This window comes from Mirounga angustirostris, unplaced genomic scaffold (genome assembly GCF_029215605.1).
Source record: "Mirounga angustirostris isolate CCGP_5_RB_7025 unplaced genomic scaffold, mMirAng1.0.hap1 SCAF_9, whole genome shotgun sequence".
NCBI classification, from domain to species: Eukaryota; Metazoa; Chordata; class Mammalia; order Carnivora; family Phocidae; genus Mirounga; species Mirounga angustirostris.
The window spans coordinates 131,154,941-131,175,504 of record NW_026991717.1 but is presented as its reverse complement, the minus strand read 5'-3'; the positions used below and the strand labels follow the sequence as shown (position 1 = coordinate 131,175,504).

The 20,564-nt window shown below is 56.4% G+C and overlaps 1 protein-coding gene across 9 annotated transcripts in view; it reads left to right on the top strand.

Moving 5' to 3' along the window:
* TTC7B (tetratricopeptide repeat domain 7B) overlaps positions 1-17,983 on the top strand; it is a 251,052-nt gene extending 233,069 nt beyond the window's left edge. For all 9 annotated transcript variants that reach the window (XM_064571479.1, XM_045901401.3, XM_045901400.3 and 6 more), the window contains one exon: positions 17,000-17,983. In XM_064571479.1, the coding sequence (XP_064427549.1) occupies positions 17,000-17,221 (222 nt within the window). In that variant the 3' untranslated portion in view covers positions 17,222-17,983. The remainder of the gene's footprint in view (positions 1-16,999) is intronic.
* The last annotated feature ends 2,581 nt before the right edge of the window (positions 17,984-20,564 follow it).

Here is a 20,564-nt window from a genome sequence, read left to right as displayed (position 1 = left end):
CAGGCGCCCCAAGAGGTCAGTCTTGATTAGATCCATAATTGCAGTGCTGGCTGATGTCCTTCCAAAGGAAGCAGAAACTGCTGGCCCACCCCTGCAGGGAAGCCTGTGGTACACGATACTGAGTCTTTTTTCATAAATAAAGGAGCAAAGCATGCCTAGCGCAGAAAACGGCCCCTCCCCTGTAGGGATCCGAGTCCCCGCAGATTTCCTCTCATCCTCTGCATAGGGGCAGCGAGTGTCCAGACAGAGGCATGGGGCTAGAACCAAAGTGCAAGCAAGCAATCCCCACAGGGATCTCCCAGAACAAACTAGAAGCAGAATCTGCTTCTTCCTAAGGACAACATGCATTTTTCCAGGCCTTTCAAAGCCAGGCAGGTCAATTGAGTTATAATTGGCAATCTAATTAGAACTCCCACAAGCTGTTAAATTCTTTACCTGCTGCCTGGCATCTTCTATAGAGGTGACACATCTGCTTCTGCCTTTGGAATGATTAAAGAAAGCCGGCTACAGTCCCATCCTTCTTGCCGACAGCAGCGCCCTCCAGCCACCCCTACAACGGTGCGGACGCCCACACACCCACCAGCAAGTAAGACATGGGACACAGCCCAGTTGACAAGAAAATTGGCTTTAGAGAAAGCAGGCTCAAAGCGCTGTGTTGCTGAATGTTTTTTTGGAGACTAAATGGGAGAAGACAAAGCCCCCAGCCCCATTTTCCCAGGTGTTGGAGGTGTTCTGAGGGGGTTCCATGATGCCTTCAGCTTTCCCCCAGTCAAGCTGCTCGATCACAGAAGAAAACATATCTCTTTTCTCCCTGTCTGCCTCCTTTAACCCTGAAGAGTTTTGGGGCTGACCGCCCCCCACCCCCACCCCCACCCCGGCCCCAGCCATCAAGATAGCAGTGTGCTTTGGCCGACAGGATGGGCGGATGGTACGGCACCAGTGTCCCTTGCGTCTTCCGTGGTCCTCCGCTGCTGTGCCTTGGCCTCCTGGAGCTCCAGCCCATTAGCAGGTGCAGGTGGTGAGCCCGCTCTGCCCCTCTTTCCCAGCAGTGACATCATGGGGAGCTTGAAACCAGCCACGGTGGAGTATTTATACCATGGAAATTGGCAAGCACTACACGCCAGGGCCTTTTCTTTCAGAGAGCCAGTTTATCAGAACTCCACTGGACTCAGATCTAGATGGTTTAATGGGGGATAGGGAGGCAAAGGGGGAGCAAGAGGGTATATGGGCAGAGAGACAGTGTCCCTGACTCAGGACTCCCGGGGTGGAGAGTGCTCATGGCACAGATACAGTGGAGTTCACCTTGCCACTCTAGGCAGAGACAGAACAGCCCAGCGGAGGCTCAGGGGAGAAAGAACGAGACTCGGAAATGCCCGGACAGGTGGCAGGAAGGGGGGGTGTGGTTTGGAGCAAAAAGACCTACATTTGAATTCTAGCTCTACCATTCATTCATTGGCAATCTGTATGACTAGGACATGTTATTTAGAAATGAAATTCTGTCATACAGAAATGAAAATTCCACCCTAACAGAGCTGTCGTAAAGGTTGAACACGGTTCTGAGCACCTGCCCAGCACATCACATCTACCCAGCAGCTGCTAGTCTTCCAGGCCTTCCTTTTCCCAAACCAGTGTGGCTGTGAGAATCATGTGCGAAGTGAAGAGGTCCCCCAGAGGCCGTAGAGGATGGACATTAGGCATCCCCATGGTCCTACTCTTCCTCCCTCATTGAGATAAGGGAAGGGCTCCCTCCTCAGCTCAGCATCACAACCAGAGAGCTGGGGGCGCCCAAGTGGGTTACAGGGAGGCTGAGACCTCATCCCCTCAGCTCCTTGGCAGCCACAGCCTCCGAGCAGGTCAGCCACGGCTGTGAGAAGCCACTTCGTGGACCCCAGGGAGCAGTGTTCAGCATTACCTTTCCTAAATCCACGCGGCATGCAAGGCCCGTGCGCTGAACCTCGGGAGCCATTCTTGCTATTGCCGCTTTCCCATTTCCCTGCAAACGGTTGTTCCAGCCCCTCTCGAGTCTGTCTCGGGGCTTGTGCATGGGCACCGGGCTTGGGGGGAGGCTCGATGCTCCTTGTTAGCCACGGCCCACCCCACAGCAGGTGGCTGGTGCCTGTTAGCTCAGCCCTGCCAGCCTCTGTTTGGGGGGGGTGGGCACATCCCTGTGCTCTTCCCGTTAGAGCTCATGGGGGATTTTTGAGGAAATGACTCTGATCTTGATGCTGATCTTTTCCATATCAAAGTGGCCAGTGATAAGAGCTCAATTGTGTTGGAAAAGAAAGTGCCAGGCTGAGTCCCTGTCCCATTTCCGCAGCAGCCACGGGGTTCCCTGATGGCAGTGGCTCTCCGCGAGTCCCCGGCCCGTCTGCCACTGTCACTGTTGCAGCCTGGGGACAAGTCTGGGGGCCCCGGGAGAAAGTCTTGGCAAAAAGCCAGGAGTAAAACTCCCCGTTTCTGAGCAAACCGCCTGTTTTCTTCTCTCACCGGGTGGGAGCTTTCCTTGGCTGTTCTGCACCAGGAATGCCGTGGGGGTTGGAGGGCGGGGAGGGGCAGTCAGGGCAGAGCAGAGCACTGTCCAGCGAGCTCCCTGCCCTGCCTGCCTGGGTTCCGTGTCGTTAAGTTCTCTTGTCATTTGTGGAAAAACTTTTTCCAAGGCGTATCGATTCCAGTCCTCTCTCCATCAGAAGTATCTTATCATTTCTGTTTGTTTCTGTTTAAACGTGGAAAGAAGAGCTGGTGCCAGACCCTGGCAGGGATGGGCAAGGCGCTTGCCAAGAGGACCGCGTCCCCCGGGGCAGGTAGTGAATCAGCAGCGTTTGCGTCTCAGTGCGTTGTCAAGAGAACTGTTTGTCTCCAGTGGCGGCGGGGTGCTGCTGGGGCGGGGCGGTGGGGGGAGCCCCAGGCCGGGGGCCCCCAGCAGGGCCTGTTGAATGCTCAGACCTGGGGTGCACCCTGGCTCTGTGTCATCCTGGCGGCTGCTGGTGGAGCCCGGATGAGCCTGTGTCCCCAGGTGGCCTTCAGGGCTGGGGTCTGGAAGCCTTGCTGGCCGGCCTGGCTGAGGAGCACACCTGTCACCCCACCACCCAGACAGAGATGCACCTTGCCCAGAGGTGCAAGCTGGCACGGCGGCCGGATGAAGTTTCCAGGCCCTTCTGGTGGACCCAGGCCTGGACAGGAGGGGGTGACTGGCTCACGGCCGGGAGATGAGTGTCCACTGGGTCCCGAGGACCACACGGGTCCCTGGGGTGACAGAGATGAGTCCCCGAGGCCCTGCCTCCAGGTTCCTGAGTTCGCACACAGTCCAGCAACTGGGAGCCCTTTTCCTGTGCACTGTTGGTTTCTTGAGTTTTCAGGGTTTCTTGTAAATCCAGTTGTCTTCCGGTACCGCCAGTGAGCCTGTCTTCTGACACTCGTCCACACCGAAGTGTCTCCAGCCACTGGCTAGCTTTCAAGTGTCAGAGAGAAAGGCACAAGGCACGGCCCAGCGACCCCTCAGCGCTCAGCCCGGCCAACATAGCACCGCGGGAAGCCGGGCTCCAGGGCCGCTGCCTGGTCTGGGTCCGCCTCTCCTCCTCCAGGAAGGCCCCCGCCCTGTCCCTTCCTGGCATGCTGTGAGCAGTCTCTCCCCCAGACTGCAGAAAGAGATGCTGCCCTATAACGTTTTTTGCTTGTTTCTCTAGTTAACGCTTAAGTTCTGAAACTGGAGGTACAATAGGTGATTCCCCAAAAATACTTGTTGGTGGAAGATTCTGCCAGACCCTACAATTGTCATCTTGAGCATCTGCTCCACTGCTTTGCGTTCTAGGCTGGAAAAGTGAGGCAGAGAGAAGCTTCTGCCCAAGTTGGGTGCTTGGGTGTGGGCCACAGAGCTGGCCTGGGGCAGTGTGCCCTCCACTGACCGACTGGCAGGATGCCCACCAGCCCTGTGTTCCTGCCCCAGGGAAGGCCAGGACTTCTCTGTGGGAATAACTGGGACAAGCTTTTGCCATGTTTGGTGGTAAATGGTCAGAAACAAGTCAGCGACACTCCAGTGAAAGGTGTGACATGCTCCCCCTGGACCTCAGGAATGGGGCAGGGGTTTCGAGGACTCTCCCACGCTCTGGCCCAGGGGCTCCCAGCAAGCCCTCAGCTCAGCTCTGTGGAGGTCATGTATGACTATTCTCCAGAGGCTAGAGAACTTCCAGCTGGGGCCTGTCAGACACATCCCCCCCCCAGAGCTCTGGGCCACATCTCTGCCTCCATGCCCACCCATCTTCGTCACCTCCTGGGAAGCTAAGCGTCTGCCTGCGCCACCCTTCTCACCTGTGGAAGCCAGGGTCCCCAGATCCCGGGGGCAGGCTGGGCCTGAAGTTGGCTCAGAGCTTCCCCGTGGCCCACACCTCACTGGCTGGGCCACACAGGCCTGGGGTGGAACGCCATCTTCCCAAACCCGCCTGGGACGGCAGCAGCCTCCCCAGAGGGTGGAAGCCTGGGCCTCCGCCTCCGGGGAGTGATTAGCACCAAACTTTCCACTGCGTGGATAACTCGGGCCATGGGGCCGTGGGGAAGCGCTGACTTCCCGGCCGCCCTGCCTGACTTGTTGTTGGGGAAGGTAGATAAAAATAAATAAATAAGTCAACCAGGGAGATGTAGAAGTAAGCCAACAGCAGTCTCTTGCCCATTATCAGTGGGAAAGATGAGCAAGGGGAGCCGGGTTAGCACCCACAGGAAATGCTGCCTGGGATGTGCAGGTCCCGCATCACCAGGGCCAAGCTCTGGCTTTCTCTCACCTAAGAAGTGGTGGCTAATATTCGTGTCTATGTGGAGCCTCTGAGCTGATACTCACTGCAACGCCGGGGTGTGCAATTTAAATGGCAAATCAGGGGAGGGGAAGGTGGAGAATCATCTGGAATTTTACCAAGAGCTGTCACAGGCGTCAGAGTAAGGAGGATGCCCAGCATCCCTGTATGTTTCTGGGGACCCCAGGGCCTTCTCCTGTCCCCTTTCCACCCCTCGCTAGGGTGCTCAGCCTGAGGTGCTCAGAGGCGGACGTTCTCACTGGTGTCCTTTGACAGTGCATGGGACTTGCCTGGTCTGACATTTCTTCAGTTAGGTCAGTGCGCCGAGCCGAGCCAAGCCGTAGAGGCGTTGATGCCAGTGCTTCTGTGTGTGTGTGCATCGGATCTGTGCGTGCCTTGCCCCGGGGGGTGCAATGGAGGGGGAAGAGAGCTCACCCCACCAGATAGGGGGATCCCCCATTGCCCTTGGCCTGGCCTCACCCCCAGGCCTTAGCACACAGATCCAAGTGATTCACCTGCCAGGGCTGGGGTGGGGGCTGTGCTTGGGACCCAAAGGGAGCAGCTCAAAGGCTGCCTTTGAGATGTTCTCAGGGAGGAAGCAGATGCCTTGTTAGCCTTTACAATGCTGAAGTCAGAGAGGGGCTCCGACGTTTTCTTTTCCTGACTAACAAAACCTCCACACCATTCATTCCAAAGGGCAGGTAAAGAAAGGGAGTCAGAGTGTTAGATAGCTGGGTCCTAGTTAGGGCAGGGGAGACTGCTGAGGGCACAGGGTACCCCATCTCTGATTTGGAGGGTGACCAGTTTCCTAAATGATCTCAGCCGCCGGCTGAGGTTGTAGGATGGGCAGAGCCGGCCGAATGGGAGGGAGCTGGGCTGTCCTGCTCCACACGGCAGGGTCCTGACTTGGAGGGACAGCTAGGTGGGTGACCCTCCGGGCTGCCAGTACAGCGTGCTGGGTAGGGTGGGCATTGTTCCCGTCATGCAGTTGTGAGCAGCCCCATCAGCCCCTCTTGAGCTAGGTCCTCTGGTGCTCACCTGGGTCTGGAGAGCCCCCAGTCTCGCCCCACTGGAGTGTGGCAGCCACCACATGGGAGAAGGACCCGCAGAGCCCAGGCAGGCTGTCAGAGCTGGACAGGGAAGTCACGTCCCCAGAACTTCTCCCCCAAAGAGGACTGCTCCCTGGACAGCCCCATCCAGAGCCAGATAACCCTGAGAAGTCCTCTTAGAATGTGTCTCTTGGTCCCCTAAATGCCCAACACCCTCCAGAGACCCTGGTCCCCTGAGCTGGTCCTCTGGAACCTGGGTTCTTAGACCCAACTTGGCCTCCATCTGGCTGGGGGACTGAGCCAGGTGCTGGCCTGCCCAAGGCCCTTTTCTTGTGTCTCTGTCATCGGTAAGACCCTTCCCAGCTGTGGCTGCCCACACGCCTGTCCGCACGAAGCTTTCAGAGGCAGGAGTAGCTCTGTGGCCATGAGCCGGTCACCCCGACTCTGAGCTTCAGTTTTCTCATTAGTTAAGAAAAGGGTGTGTCATGTCTTCTGGAATGTGTTCCCTTCTCCTTCCAGCGGGCCTTTCTCTGTTCTAGATGCTGGGCCTCCACGTGGGCACTCAGCCCTGCCTGGCTCAGAGAGGGCAGGGCGCATGACCAGAGTGACGGTCGATGCAACTGAGCTCCCAGCCCTCAGCACATTGGGGCCAGAACATCCACAGGTGCTCAGTGAAGTTTTCAGAAGGGAGGAAAGAACGAGAAGCGCCTGTGGTTATGGTCGACCGAACGGAGCCCCAGCCTGGGACCTGGGTGCTGGGATCTGGGTGGAGTGCTTGCCCACTCAGGGCCCCTGTCTCCTGCTTAGGAAGTTAGGAGGCTGGCCCTTTGGGGAATGCTCATGTGCTCTTCTCTGTCATCCCTGACCACGCTCTGGCCATTTGTCTACAGCAGGGGCAGGCTGGGGCTGCTTGGTGCTTGGAGGCTGCCGGCCGGCTGGCTGACTGTGGTCCCTCCCCTCAACGTCCCCATGATCCAGCAACTGTTCTCTAAAAGCCACCACAGCATGTGGATATTTTGGCACCAACACTGAAGTACCCAGTTTCAAAGAAACGAGGCCAGAGGAAATTCGGGGCCAAATTGGGATTTCTGCGTGAAATCCATGCGAGGCTGGGCAGGCCCTTTGGCTTATGGCCAGACTGCCCCCATCCTCACTGCTGGCATGTTTCCTGCCTGACAGCCTGTCATGCTGCTATTTGCAGAATCAGCTCCTCCAGAATATTCCAAACCATTCTGGAGGAAAGAAGCTTTGAAAGATGCTGCCAGTCAGATGCTTTACGTAAAGGAAAAGCCACACTCACATCGTCTTGGAGCCTAACGGCTCGTCCTTCTGGACCCACAGTGCGGTCTCCTTCGGGGGCTGTGCTCAGCGGCAGAATTCGGTGAGGTGGGGGGAGTAGGGAGGCCTGAGTTTACTGTTCCTCTAATGCCCTGGACTGCGTGTGTGCGCGTGCGCGCGTGTGATTCTGGAAGCTTTCTTCAGATCCTGAAGGGCTATCAGGTAAAAAGGGAAGGGGAGGGGACTTTTTCCACATGACGCCAGGGGATTCAACGAACATCAGAGAGTGGGAATTAGACAAAAAGCCTAATTAGGGCTCCACATTTTTAACTGACAGTTCAGACTGCCCACTAATGGTGTGGGCTGCCCGGGGTAGTGGTGAGCTCCCCATCACTGGAGGGAGTAAGCAACAATGGGAGGCTGCCTGTCAGGGACTGCAGCAGAGGCTCATGCGTCATAAAGCAGAGGCCAGAGCCCCCTCCTCACCCCGAGGAGCTCTGCTTCCATGGATGGTTGGCTGCTGGCTTAGAAAAATAAGACAATTTGGGGACAATTGAGTTTTGTTTCCTTCTGAGTTGAGTTCAATGCTAGAAAGGCCTGGTCTCCAGAAGGCACATTTCTTCAAATAAAACATTTGACCTGGAAAAGGGGCCCCATGAGAGCAGAGCCCCCCCAGCCGTCAGATGTCCTGAGTGAAAGATGCCAGCAGCCTCTCAGGCACGTCTGGTTGTTCCCTGGGTGGAGGGAAGGGAGGGGCTGGGGGCTTTGCCTCCCCACTTCTGGAATACTCAGCTCCAATTCACAGCACACCCTGAGGGAAAGCCTCCAAGGGTGTCTGTTCAGCGCTCAGACCCCTGCCCCTCCCTCCCCCGGACCTGGCCAGCCCCGGACACGAGAACATTTTCCTGTAATGTCCATCTCTGGCCCAATCATGGATGGAGCAGGGCCAGCTACCTCGGGGGCCTGGCTTCCGCTCACCTCGTCACAAGGAGCCCCTTCTCAGTGTGGCCTGTCCAGTCACTAGCCCTTCCCCAGGAGCCGCTCAGCCCATGTCTCCCTCCTCCCCTTTGTCCCTCAGCCTCTTCCTTCCTGCTCTTCAGTCCGAGTCCCTGGTACAGGATGTCAGTGGTCCTTTGTTTGGAAGGTTAAGTGGTCTCATGAATGTTCTGTCCCTGCATTAGGCCAGGTGGGGTGGACGGTACCTGGAGAACCTGGCTGGTGGCCGTGGCCGCCTCACACAAGCCTGCTCTCTGTGGACGGTCATGAGGTTGCCAGGAATGGCTGGCCTTGGCCTTTGCAGAAACTGGGCCAAAACGAAGTAAAATGTCCAAAACGAAAAGACCAGCTCCATACCAGTCCTCACCCCAAAATTCTGACCATCTGACCCTCCAGGAGGCCCTTCTCCGGGGCACCCCCAACTCACGCTTGACTGACCTAGCCAAAAGGGGGCTGAGTTGCAATGTGTGAACCCCACCTGACTCCGGAGGTTCAGTGGGCAGACGTGTCTAAGGGCTGCAGGGCAGTGATGACCTTGGCATCAGCCAGGATACCTAGGATCTGGCGCCTTTGGAGCTCCTGGCCTGGTTAGGAGGCCCTTCCAAGGCCAGCATAGTTGGCCAGGACACACACACTCGGGCCCCTGGCAAGGCAGCGTGCATTTCTAAGCACTCAAAACACGCAGAACGGAAACATAAAACAGAGCCGGGTATAGACCAGACCTCACCCGCAGCCGCTGGAGTCCAGGTAGAGAAGCTGAGCCCCGCCCCCACCCCATCCAAGTGTGTTTTCAGCTCCTTTTCGAGGCATTGTTGGGAAGCAGGGCGGGGCTCCGGCTGGCCCCTCAGCTGCGCCCACAAAATGCAGGTGCTCGGGACTGTCTGTGCCTTTGATCCTCACCAGGGAAGAAAGGGCCACTCCCGGGGAAGGGAGACAGGGGGCAGCCCCTCACCTTGCCTTCCCACGGCTGATCCAAGAAAGTCTTTACAGAGCCCTTGTCTCGCCTGGCCTTCTCAGGGTGGCCCTGGCAGGCAGCCTGTTATATTCTGATTTAGGAGCACAGCCACCACCACCCTGCTCCTGCCTGATGGATTGCATCCTCAGGAAGGAAAAGGCAAATCCCTGACGAGAATCGGGGGCTAGCGTGCTGGTTTCCTCGGTGATGCTTCAGCTTCAGCTAATGCAGACTCCAGTCCTGCCAATCTACAATGTCTGGGGAGGGGCGGCAGGTCACAGGGGATCCCTGTTCCTCTCGGCGGCGGCGGGGGGGCCCCCCCGTGGGCTTCCAGGAAGCTCTCCTTCTGCCGCGCACCTAGCCCCCGGCAGGACAGCTCCAAGCAGGCGGGGCTGAGGGCCGAGTCAGAGCACAGAGCCTGGGGTCGGAGACTCGGGGCCCATGCCCCGTGCCAGGCACCACACCAGGCCCCCTCCTCCCAGCCCCTTCAGGGATCTAGCCCCACTCTGGCCTTCCCTGGAAGGCAGAGGAGGCTCCGAGTGGATGGGCTCTGATGGCAGTGTGGACAGGGTGACCTGAGGCCAGGAGTTTGGAGCAAGAAGTAATGCCCCCCTCTGTCCTCCCCACCATCACGCAGTGTCCCACGCCATCCACTCGTCCATCCTTCCATCCCTTCACCAAATACGCACCAGGAACCTCCTCTGTGCCCGTCCCACCCTGGGGGCTGCACATGCGAGGACAAATCAGACAATCCTTGCTCTTACAGAGAACTATCCAGAGGGACACAGGGTTGGCAGTGAAGAGTCCTGCAACCATGGGCATCGGGAAGGGCCTCCCCTCCCCTCGGTCGGTAAGAGTAACGATAATGGTGGTAATCATATCGATCGTGGTGACCATTCACCAAAGGTTTACCGAGCGCTTTATGAACTTGCTCTCATTTGGGCCTCACGACTCTCCTGTGAGTTGGTACTTGTCCCCAGTATACAGACAAAGCATCTGGGACCCAGAAGTCGTCCAAGTCACTGGTGGAGCTGGTTCACACCCTGTCCCAGGGAGCCTCAGGCCACACTCTTACCCTACACTCCGCCCTCTTTTAAGAGAGTGCCAGTCCTTTCCCCTGCGCTGGGCGGGTCCTCTGGCTGTTGCCAGAGCCTGCAGAGATCTTTGTAACCCCTCGCCTGGGTCCTGAACCCCCCAACGAGCCAGCTGTGGCCAGCAGCTCAGGCTGCAACCTGTCATTGTCCTGGAGGGTGACAGGGTGGGGAAATGGGCTTTCCTTTAGCTGCCATCACAATCCCAGGGCCCTGACAACAGAAGTCCCACCAGGGGGAGGCTTATGTATCTTTGTCCGAAAGCCTTGGAGGTGCTGGTTTGACTTGAACGGCCCCAGAGAGGCTGTAGATCTGGTCCTGAGCCCCTGTCTGCTTCCTCCGGGCATAGCCCTTGCCCTGAGGCCCCTGGCTCATGAGTGCTGGCAAAATCCTTCACCCTCTCCGAGGCATGCTGTGGCGGGCAGGGGCGCCGGCCCTGGGCTAGACAGACCTGGACTTGGTCAGCAGTGGCTTTACACCTGATTCTCACCTCGTAGATATTTGGGGTCTCCTCATTTATTCATCCTGCACTGAATGTAGCCCGCTTGCTCGGCACCAGGCCTGACAGGACAGAGATGACCACCTCCTGCCCAGTCCCCGCCCTGCAGGCATTCGGAGCAAGGCCGAGTGGGCGAGCCGGGATGGAGATAAGGCACCTCGTACCACGGGACAGTTAGGGAGGCATTTTGCGATGGGTAACACAGTGCACTGGTTATAATACTTTGCACGTTAAAAATGAATCGAGCCTGGTGGATCCGTGCGTTCGTCCTCTCGGGTTTATCTGTATTTTTGGAGGAGCCTCCTGACAAGGCTGCCCTAAGCTCCGGCCCCGAGCCCTGCAATGATGCGATGGTGGAGCCTCTGACCCAGACTCTTAAATACTCCAGTGCCGCCCCTCACACCAGACGACCTCCCCCACCCTGGCCTTGGTAGGTCTCTGCAAAGCCCAGGCCGGCTCTGACACGGCAAGGGCAGCCGCTGATCTCTGCTCCAGGAGCCGAGAGCCGTGCCCACAGGGGGCAGGGCAAGCGCGAGGCAGTCTCGGTCCCCACTCTGCTGCCGAGTGTGGGATTTCCAGGGCCTCCTGCCTGGGGAGAAGCGATAGGCACGGGGAGACTGCTGCCTGACCCCCAGCTAGAGCTGAGCTGCACGGCTGCTTTTTGGTGGCGGCTCAGCATTGGGAAGGGCGCTGCCTTGCAGGGACGTTATCTCTCTGTGCCCGTACGCCTCCAGGGACAAGCAGTGGTCCGCGCCGTGCCCTTGAGCCCAGCAAAGGGCTGACTTGGCACTTGCGCAGAGCACCGCGGGGATGTCTGAGGTCTCCTAGAGGGGCTTGGGTCCTGCAGCCTTCGCTGCTGGTCACCTGACCCAGGGCTGGAGCAGGAAGCCTGCCCGCGGCATGTGGCAAGGTCTTCAGTCCTCGAGCATCAGTTAGCTCACACACACACACACACACACACACACACACACACACACTCAAGACATGAGTGAGGAAGAGACTAATTGTCCTCAAATTAGCCAAGTCCGTTTTGTCTCGTTTGAAGTAACAGGTTTAATTTCCTCCCTTACTTCCAGTTTGGTACAGCACCAGGATCTTGTTTGTACAGAACACCTGATTATAATAATCACAGTTTGGGAGGCTGTCTTCATTTGTGTCCAGAGAAGGGGACAAATGAGATCCCTGTGGGTGGTCCCCTGCTTCCAGGAAGGCCAGCCCCGCTGGCTCCTTACCTGCAGCGGCTCAGGAACGGCAGGGTTGAGAAGGATGAGAGCCTGTTTGCACAACCTCTCCCAGAGAAGGAAAGAGGGTCTGGTGTGAGGAGCAGGCACGAACCACGCGAGTTCACGTCTCAGCTCAGCCAGGTGTCTTAGGTCTTCGGCACAGCCCAACGCCTGGCGTGCAGCCATCGCTCGGTCTCGTTAGGATTTGCACTGGGCCCCAAGCTTGGAGAGCAGCCTTGCTCCTCGGCCTCCTCTGTGTCCCCAGCACATGGCTGGGATCTGGACAGTCACTCAGCGGGGTTTGGGATTTTGATATGGGGGAGAAGGTGGGTTATTCTGGTAATGAAATATGTCAGTCCTGGAAATCTCTGTCTCCTGCCAGTCTGAGGGCTGGGAGCAGGACCCATGCCTCTGGGTAGTACTGCCTAAGGTTGGGGGTGGGGGGAGCAGTGTGGCCTGGGCTCTTGGGGGAATGGCGATCAACAGGGCTTTGAGCAGATGGACTAGAGCTGCAGCAGGAGGGGCCAGACCAGGAACGGCTAACGTTGGAGAGGTGAAAGGGGCCTGGGGGATGCATCCTGCAGAAATGCATGGGCTTTCAGAGGTCTGTACTAGAGAAAGTTGGATCCAGCCAGTGGTGCGAATAGTTAATGCCAGCCTCAGGAGTTAGGCTTTGACGGCTGGAGAAGAGAGGAAGCAGGGCCTATAGAATTGGAAAAGGTGTCAGGGTTCTAGTGCAAAAGAGCACAACAGAGCCAAGGAAGGCCCCTCCCAGCACACCGGGGTTTGAGGGCAGGGGATGGGGTGGGGTGGGGGCCCTGTCAGTCCTGACAGCCAGGTCCCAGCCCACCTCTGGTCAACCTGCCTGCAATGGCTCAGAGCCCAGCCAGAGCTTGTCCTGCTTGATCCCATTATGTGACTGATTTCTGAGTCGCTCTTGGCTTGCAGGGGCACTGGGCAGAGGCTGATTTTTCACTCCCTTGCCAAGCCTGAGCTGGCAGCCCCTGGCAAGCGTCTCATGTCTCCCTGAGCAGCTCCAGCTTTAGGAATTAATTCCACTAAACAGATTGCTCTGGAAGCTTCAAGGTCATCTGGAAAGGGTAGCCTGTTCCTACATGAGGAATATAAGTCCAGGTATATGGGCTGGAAATTTCCAAGCCCACAAGAACCCCAGAACCCTAGAGAACATGAATACTCTCAGCTGCCCAGGATGGAGTGTGATAGGTCAGATTGCCCATTGGCTGGTTCTCTGCAGGCATTTGGGGGTAAGTAGACTTGCCCCCTGCTGTATACGCTGGAGCCCCCAGGATAGGCTACAGCCAGATTTAGCAGCCTGCCATCTTCTAAACAAAATTCCCAGCAAGAAGGCTGGGGTCCTTGTCTCCACTCCAGCAGGGTGGGGGCAGGTCATTGATGCTGAGAGCAGTGACCTCTGGGTCTTGCTGGGCCAAGGCCAAGGCCCTGGCCCTCCTGGGTCTCCACCTCTCAATGGCCCACTTTCTGGGTAACAAGACCCCCAGTCCTTTGGCACCTACATCCATCCCAAGCCTCAAGATTACAGGCAGCCTGTGGGCCACCAAAGGGAAGCAAGGAGCCCTCCTAGTCCTTGAGTGAATATATAGGATGCTCCCAAGCAGCCGTCTGAGCTGGAGAAAAGCTAGGCTGGAGAGGAACCACGTCATAACCACGGGGAGGAGCGACAGAGCCAGTGATCCACGGTTGGAGAAATGAAAGGGAAGACCCACCCAGGCAGATGCCCATTTGCACTTGCTCAGATGTAACTGGGTTAGTGCCCGAGGGGCTCCAGGCTTGTCTCTTAAAGCGACAGAGGCAGCGGTGAGCAGGGGAGCGGGTAGGAAGGTGTAGTGGGGAGCATGGGGGTTTTCGCCGCAGGCAGACCTGGGCTGGCCTGCAGCTCCATGTTCACTGGCCCTGTGACCTTGGCCAAGATCCCTGGCCTTGCTGAACCTTGTCTCTTTGTATCTAAAGCGGTGGTAATGTGAGCTGAGCCAAGTACACGTGCCTAGCATCGCGCCTGATGGGGAGAAAACATTCGAAAACATTCCGTGTAGAGGAAGAAAACAGTGTGGGGCTGGCTCTGCAGCAGAGCCTAGCGGGACCTAAATTATATTTCCGGCCTGCAGCCAAGAAACCAGGGACGCCTCTTTCTGTCTCACCAGGGGCTTGTCCCTCATCAGCCATTCCCCAGCATGCACAGCCCCTCAGAAAAGGGTTGTGTGTATTCAATAATGTGATGCACTGAGAAAGTCACACCTTGAAGGAGTAGGATGGGGCAACTTTTGTCAACCTCAGGCCTCTGCTTGCTGCCACCGCCCAGACCCCCTCCCTCCTCTTACTTCTCTGTTGGTTAAATCGGAATGTTCTAGACTGAGCTCAAGCTGATAACCTCCCCTGGAAGAAAGGAGGCAGGAGCTCGGTGGCCCTCACATCCTGTTGCACACCACCTAGGGAAGGCCTCCCGTTCTTCTCCGCCTGACCGCCAAGATTGAGAAGTGTGGGCCTCGAGCTGTCCAAGTTTCTCTGAAGGAGGGCCAGAGCGGGGACAGCACCCCACCAGGAGACAGAAGTGCCTACTTACTACTGCCCCACCCGGGACTCGGCACCCAGATGGATTTCAGGCAGGCCCTAAGAGTTAGGATATGCGGGTTCTAGCCCAGCTCCGTAGTAGCTGGCTGGGCGCCTAGGGCCGGGGACGCCGCCTGTAGGAGCCCAAATGGGGCAGTGCGTGGGGAGATCTCGCCACCGTGGATAGGTGCTCCCCCACTGCGGGATCTTACCCCACAGCAGCAGAAGCGGGCCTTGCAGCCAGGTGTGGACATGTCCTCTATTATCACTATCCGTCGTCCCGCCAGGAAGCCAGGTCATTGCTGGACGTCTGTCCCTGCTCTCTGCACACAGTTCCCTGGCCCGCTCACGGGTGGGTGGGGGACAGCAGCTCTGGGAAGAGAGCTGGGAGGCTCTCCCTGGGGGTCTCTGCACACCTGACCCTGAGCAGCCTGGGCAAGGCCGCTGAAACCCAGCAGTTCACACTGGAGAACGGGAAGGCCTGTAGTCTGACGAGAGGAAGCTTCAGGAGGCAAGGGGAAGTCCTCATGGCAAGGGCTGACTCCGGGCCACTGCCCTTGTCCTGAAGCCTCAGGGAGGGAGCCACCCTTCTGCCTGACGGATCCGATTTAGGACCTGGGCTACCACGTGAACATGCTTAAGGCATGCATAGATGTTAATAAGAGAGGGAATGTATACTGCTTCCTTCCGATTTTCTCCCCAGAGACAGTAGAACTGACACTAAGGTCTGCTGCACCCCGGCCAGGGGAGGACAGCCTCTGTCTGCCCGAGGCCTCCTCCTCTGCCTCCTCACCCGGGAAGGCCGTTCAGGGAGCCAGAGCTACGGTATGGAGATCTCTCCATACCCTCCACAGATCATGCACTGCCCTGGGGTCGTGGTTCTCCTTGGCTGTGGCCCCGCTGACCTTGAGCTCTGCCCGGCTCGTCCTCACGGCTCCTGCGCTGGGTGCTTCGTGGGTGGGGCAGAGTCCCTGGCGGGCTCCTCGCGGAAGCCCTGGATGGGGCTCAGTGGAACCAGCTTGACAACCACTTGGAGATTCTTCCTTTAGAGCAGATTTCCCCAAAGTGGCCTGACCGGGGTTCTCCAAATACTCTGCACATTATATCCCCACAGGGCCGTGCCCCTCTTGGAGTCGCGAGCGGAGTGTCAGGGATCGGTCCCCTGCCCCCCGCGTCACCACAGCATGACAGCTCAGTCTGCCGCCGAGTGCATAAGCACAGAATGTTCCTTACTGAGACCTGCATTTCTTTACTAACAATCGAGGTCACATATTTTCCATGTCTTTGTTTACATCTTTTAGAGGACTACTCTCCATCTGCAATCACAATTGTCTAGACTGTTCTTTAACTTTTGAGATTTTTTTTCTTTGAACAAAAGTTTTTAGTTTTTTAAACTGGATTCGTTGAACTTAAGTGTTGCGTTTTGGGGGGGGTTGTTTTTTGGGGTTTTTTTGTCACTTCAAAGCTCTGAAAGTCATCCTTTCAAAGACCTGACATGTTCAATTCCACTTTGTTAAGTAGTTGTCTGCCCTATCTCAGCAGACAGGAGCCTGCGCAGATTTCTTCTTCTGGGCTGGACACAAGCTAGCTGACCCTCTCGCCCCCTCACTGCTTTTTAATGCAGCGGCACTATCTGGAAGGATGTTCATCACAGCATGATTTATAATAGCGAAGAGAGTGGGTGCAACCTCAGTGTCTGCCCCGTGAGGGAGAGATTGAGGAAACGAGAGTCTGTCATGGGATGAAAGAGTGCAAACCCATCAGTCATAGGGATGCATGACTGGGAAACACGGTTATGGTAAAATATTTGGGGACCAACGCCTACATCCTAATTAAAACTGTGTAAAATGGGGGCACCTGGGTGGCTCAGTCGGTTAAGCGTCCGACTCTTGATTTCGGCCCAGGTCATGATCTCAGGGTCGTGAGATCCAGCCCCACATCGGACTCCATCCTCATCAGGGAGTCTGCTTCTCTCTCCCTTTTGCCCCACCCCCTGCTTGCACTCTTTCTCTCTTTCTCGCTCTCTCTAAAATCAATCAATCTTTGAAATAAGTAAAACTATGGAAAATGACAGCTGTGCTTGGGGTGAGCAGGGGGCGGTGAAGGCAGGGGCTTGTTTATGGTAGGGGGAACTGCGAGCAATGAAAACAAATTCTGTCCTAATCATGACCGACAGTAACGCCACAAATAACGTTTCTCTAGGTCAGAAGAACCGTTAGATACCAGCCAGCACACATAGGGCGGCCCCTGGGTCAGTACACACTGACCATCCCGATTGGTTCACTCCCGGGCGTTAAGCACTCACCTGAACCGTGTCAAATTGCCAATGTTTTATCTTTCCAAAATGGCCCAACACGGGTCACCCTTTTGATGATTGCCCCCAAGTGCAGGAAGAATTTGAACTTCCTCTGTGTGCCCAGCCCGATGGCGATCCATGCCCGCCTCCCAGAAACCTGCGGGAACTCGAGGACAGGTAAGAGCCGAGAGTTGCAGAGTCTCTCTGACTGTCTGTCTGTGTGTCTGTCTCCCCAATGCCTACAGGCCCTGATCCTTCATCAGCTGGGCCGCTACAGTCTAGCAGAGAAGATCCTCCGGGATGCCGTGCAGGTGAACTCGACGGCCCACGAGGTGTGGAACGGGCTGGGCGAGGTCCTGCAAGCCCAGGGCAATGATGTAGCAGCCACTGAGTGCTTCCTGACGGCCCTGGAGCTGGAGGCCAGCAGCCCGGCCGTGCCCTTCACCATCATCCCTCGGGTGCTCTGAGCAGGCGCCTGCCAGCCTCACTGCTGCTCAGGCCCCCAGGGCCCCGCCTGGGGCACCCCCCACCCCCACCCCGCCGCACCGAGGCCACGGATGGCCACGAGTTCAGTGTGACTGGCCACACTGAACTAACCGAACGAGCCCCGGTTCATCGCTGTCCCCACGCGCATTTCTGTTACTGTTTTGGCCAGCCCGATGATAGTTTTTGAACCTACTGAACATTGTCCAAAATGGATTATGTGCCATATTTTGTGAGTCGACATCTGCGTTTTAAAGTCAAATGATAAAGGACTTAATCAGCCAATGTAGAAGAATATATCCAAAGTTAAAATTCAGTGGCAGAGCAGATTATTTTTATCAGAGCTGTAAAGATAACTCTCCTTCCCCTACCACTCCTGCCCCAACCTCGGCCCGGAAACCAAATGTGAATTTTCTGTTTCCCACCTCAGTCCTAGTCCAAGCCAGGACACCAGCTGACAATTTCTTGGTTTTGTTGTCGATAACTGTACCATGTGAATTCCTGTCCTCACTTAGAGCAAAGCCTGAGTTGGAGAATGTTTCTATTTCACCAATATATGCCTGTTACAAGAGAAGGAAATAGGAGCTATTTAAGTTTAACTTTTTTATGTGAATTCAGAGTTTATTTATCGATGGAAATATGTACAAAGAAGCTTCAAATGGAATATTTACCGACATTCCTTATACATGACAGACACTTGGCTAAATGGGAAGATGATGTTAATAATAAAATGATTTTTAAATGGATGCGTGGCCTGTGTCGTTGGTGAAAGCCCACAGAGCCGAGGGGTTAAGGCTTGGTTCCTGGGGTGGGAAGCAGTGTGCGCCGGGTCAGCCTTTGGCACTGGGAGGCCCCCCTGACTGTCCCTTTCCCATTGCTGCCCTGTTGTCTGGATGGGAGCGGGGCACTCAGGCCCGGCAGTTGATATCTGCATTCATGGGCACAGAGGATTGGGAACGAGCATGCGACCTGAAGTGGCCCAGTTAAGGAGGGAGCTGTAAGGAAAGGCTCTCACTCTCCTGCTGGTCTTAAACCCAAGAGCTGAGGCTGGAACTTCAGCAGCCCTCCTGCCACCGTGAAGGGTCGGCAGAGATGTGTTGGGGCCAAATGTGAAGCCAGAGACTGACACCGAAAGAGTGGATAGTAAAGCGCAAGAACCAGAGAGAAGCTGAGCAGACCTCTCCAATCCTTGCCAGGACCCCCAGGAAATGGGGGCGGGGGGGCTTGAGTTCCGATCTCGAGGCGCCCCACCCCAGCTGAGCACAACCTTCCTCACTCACCGGGCAGGCAGGCAAGGGAGCAGCTGAGGTCTGGGGAGGTTGCAGTGCTAGCAAAGGCCGTGGGCAGAGCAGGTAGGCACCCTAGCCTCAGCACTGACGTTATCAGGAGGCATCTGAGGCTGTGGATGCACATAAATCACGGAATTTTCAACATGAGAGACTGGCAGGAAAGGGCAGGCATCCAGTGGGGCGGCAGCTAACCCCGGCTGGAGGGTCAGAGCCCAGCCCTGCCATCCTGTGCAGGAATGCCGGGAGAGGCCTGCCCAGATAAGGACCAGGAAGGCCCACAGATCACGCTCCAGGCACCATACCAGCCCTTCTCTCCCAAGCCAGCCCCATGCCGGGCCCTTCCTCAGAAAATCCCCTGCATGCCAGCCTGGGCAGGGCACTGGTCATATCTCCTGTCTCCCTGCCCACCATCCAGCCCCTCCACAGTGTCGCACTCCCTCCCCAGCTCTCCAGCCACATGGCTCAAAGACGAGCACGTGGGCCCAGCCTTGCCAGCTGGCCCCCAATTTCAGTGGTTCAGGTTCAGGTTTGGGCATGTGGTTCAAGCTTGGCCAATGGGAGCCCCCGCCCCCCGCCCCAGGGCTTGTGTTATGGAAATATTAGAAAAAACTTTCTTTCTGTTGGGTTTGCTGTCCCGATAGGATGCAGCCTGGGCTTGCTGCTGGCTACGGGCACTGTGTGGGGCGGCCTGCCTGAGAATGAGGCCAACTCGGGAAAAGAACGTGAGGAGAGAGACTGGATCCCAGAGTCCTGGCTGGGGCATTGGAACCCCAGACTTTTCCCTGTTGTGTTTGAGACAGTAGAGCAGGTTTCTGGGAGGCACCGTCACCCCACCCGTTCGGGAACTCTCCCCAAGCCCCTCGATCCTCTTCCTTAATCCCACCTGCTCCACACCCCACATTTTACCTCTCAGCGGGTCTTGTCATTTCTGCCCGATCACATCTCCAATCTCCCCACGGCCCCGGCAGCCAACAGCCCCACCGCCTCTGACCGGACCACCGCAGGGTCCTCTCTGCCTCTACCTTGGCCCCTGCAATCCTCAGGGCAGCCCTGAGGGTCCTCTGTAAGGTGAGGATTGGATCAGGCCTCTGCCCCCTCAGCCCGCTCTGTGGCTTCCCCTGCTCGCTCCTGCAACCAGGCTCCGTGCTCCCCAGAATCTGCAGAGCCTGGCCCTGCTGGGCCCTCCTCCTCCCGGCAGTCTCTCCCCATTCCAGCCCTGCTCCGGGTCTTCTAGCCTGCAGGGCTTTCCCAACCAAGGGCCCCGATGAATGAATGGAGGCGTTCATTCATTCATTAAGAGACCAGGGAGCAGAAGCTGGGTGGGTAAGAACAGGGATTGAGGCCCCGGGCCCGAGGGATGAACCTTTGACAGGTGCCCTAGGCTGCCCAGCAGAGGCGGTTTGGGGCAGCGAGTTGTGGGAGACGCCGTGTTTGATTTATTCCCCTTTCCTGGTCTTAGTCTCCCCATCTGTAAAATGTATTCATTCATTCATTCATTCATCCAGCCAAGAGTGCTTACAACACCAGACACTATAGGCACCGAGGGTCAGCGGTACATATAAATGGGGCTTACATTTCTGTGGAAGACAATAGAGAAATATAGAATACAGCGTATGTACCATACATACATAGTGATACACATATGGAGGGGCACAAGGGGGCATCGGAGGCACGATTTTACAGACGTGGTTAGAAAGGCCTCTGATAGGGATGCCTGGGTGGCTTAGTCGGTTAAGTGTCCAACGCTTGATTTCGGATCTCAGGGTCCTGGGATTGAGCCCCACATGGGGCTCCACACTCAGCAGAGAGTCTGCTTGGGATTCTCTCTCTCCCTCTCCCTCTAACCCTCCCTGCCATGCACATACATGCTCTCGCTCTAAAATAAGTAAATAAATCTTTAAAAAAGAGAAAGAAAGAAGAAAAAGAAAGAAAGAAAGAAAGAAGAAAGAAAGAAAGAAAGAAAGAAAGAAAGAAAGAAAGAAAGAAAGAAAGAAAGAAAGAAAGAAAGAAAGAAAGAAAAGAAAAAGAAAAACAAAAA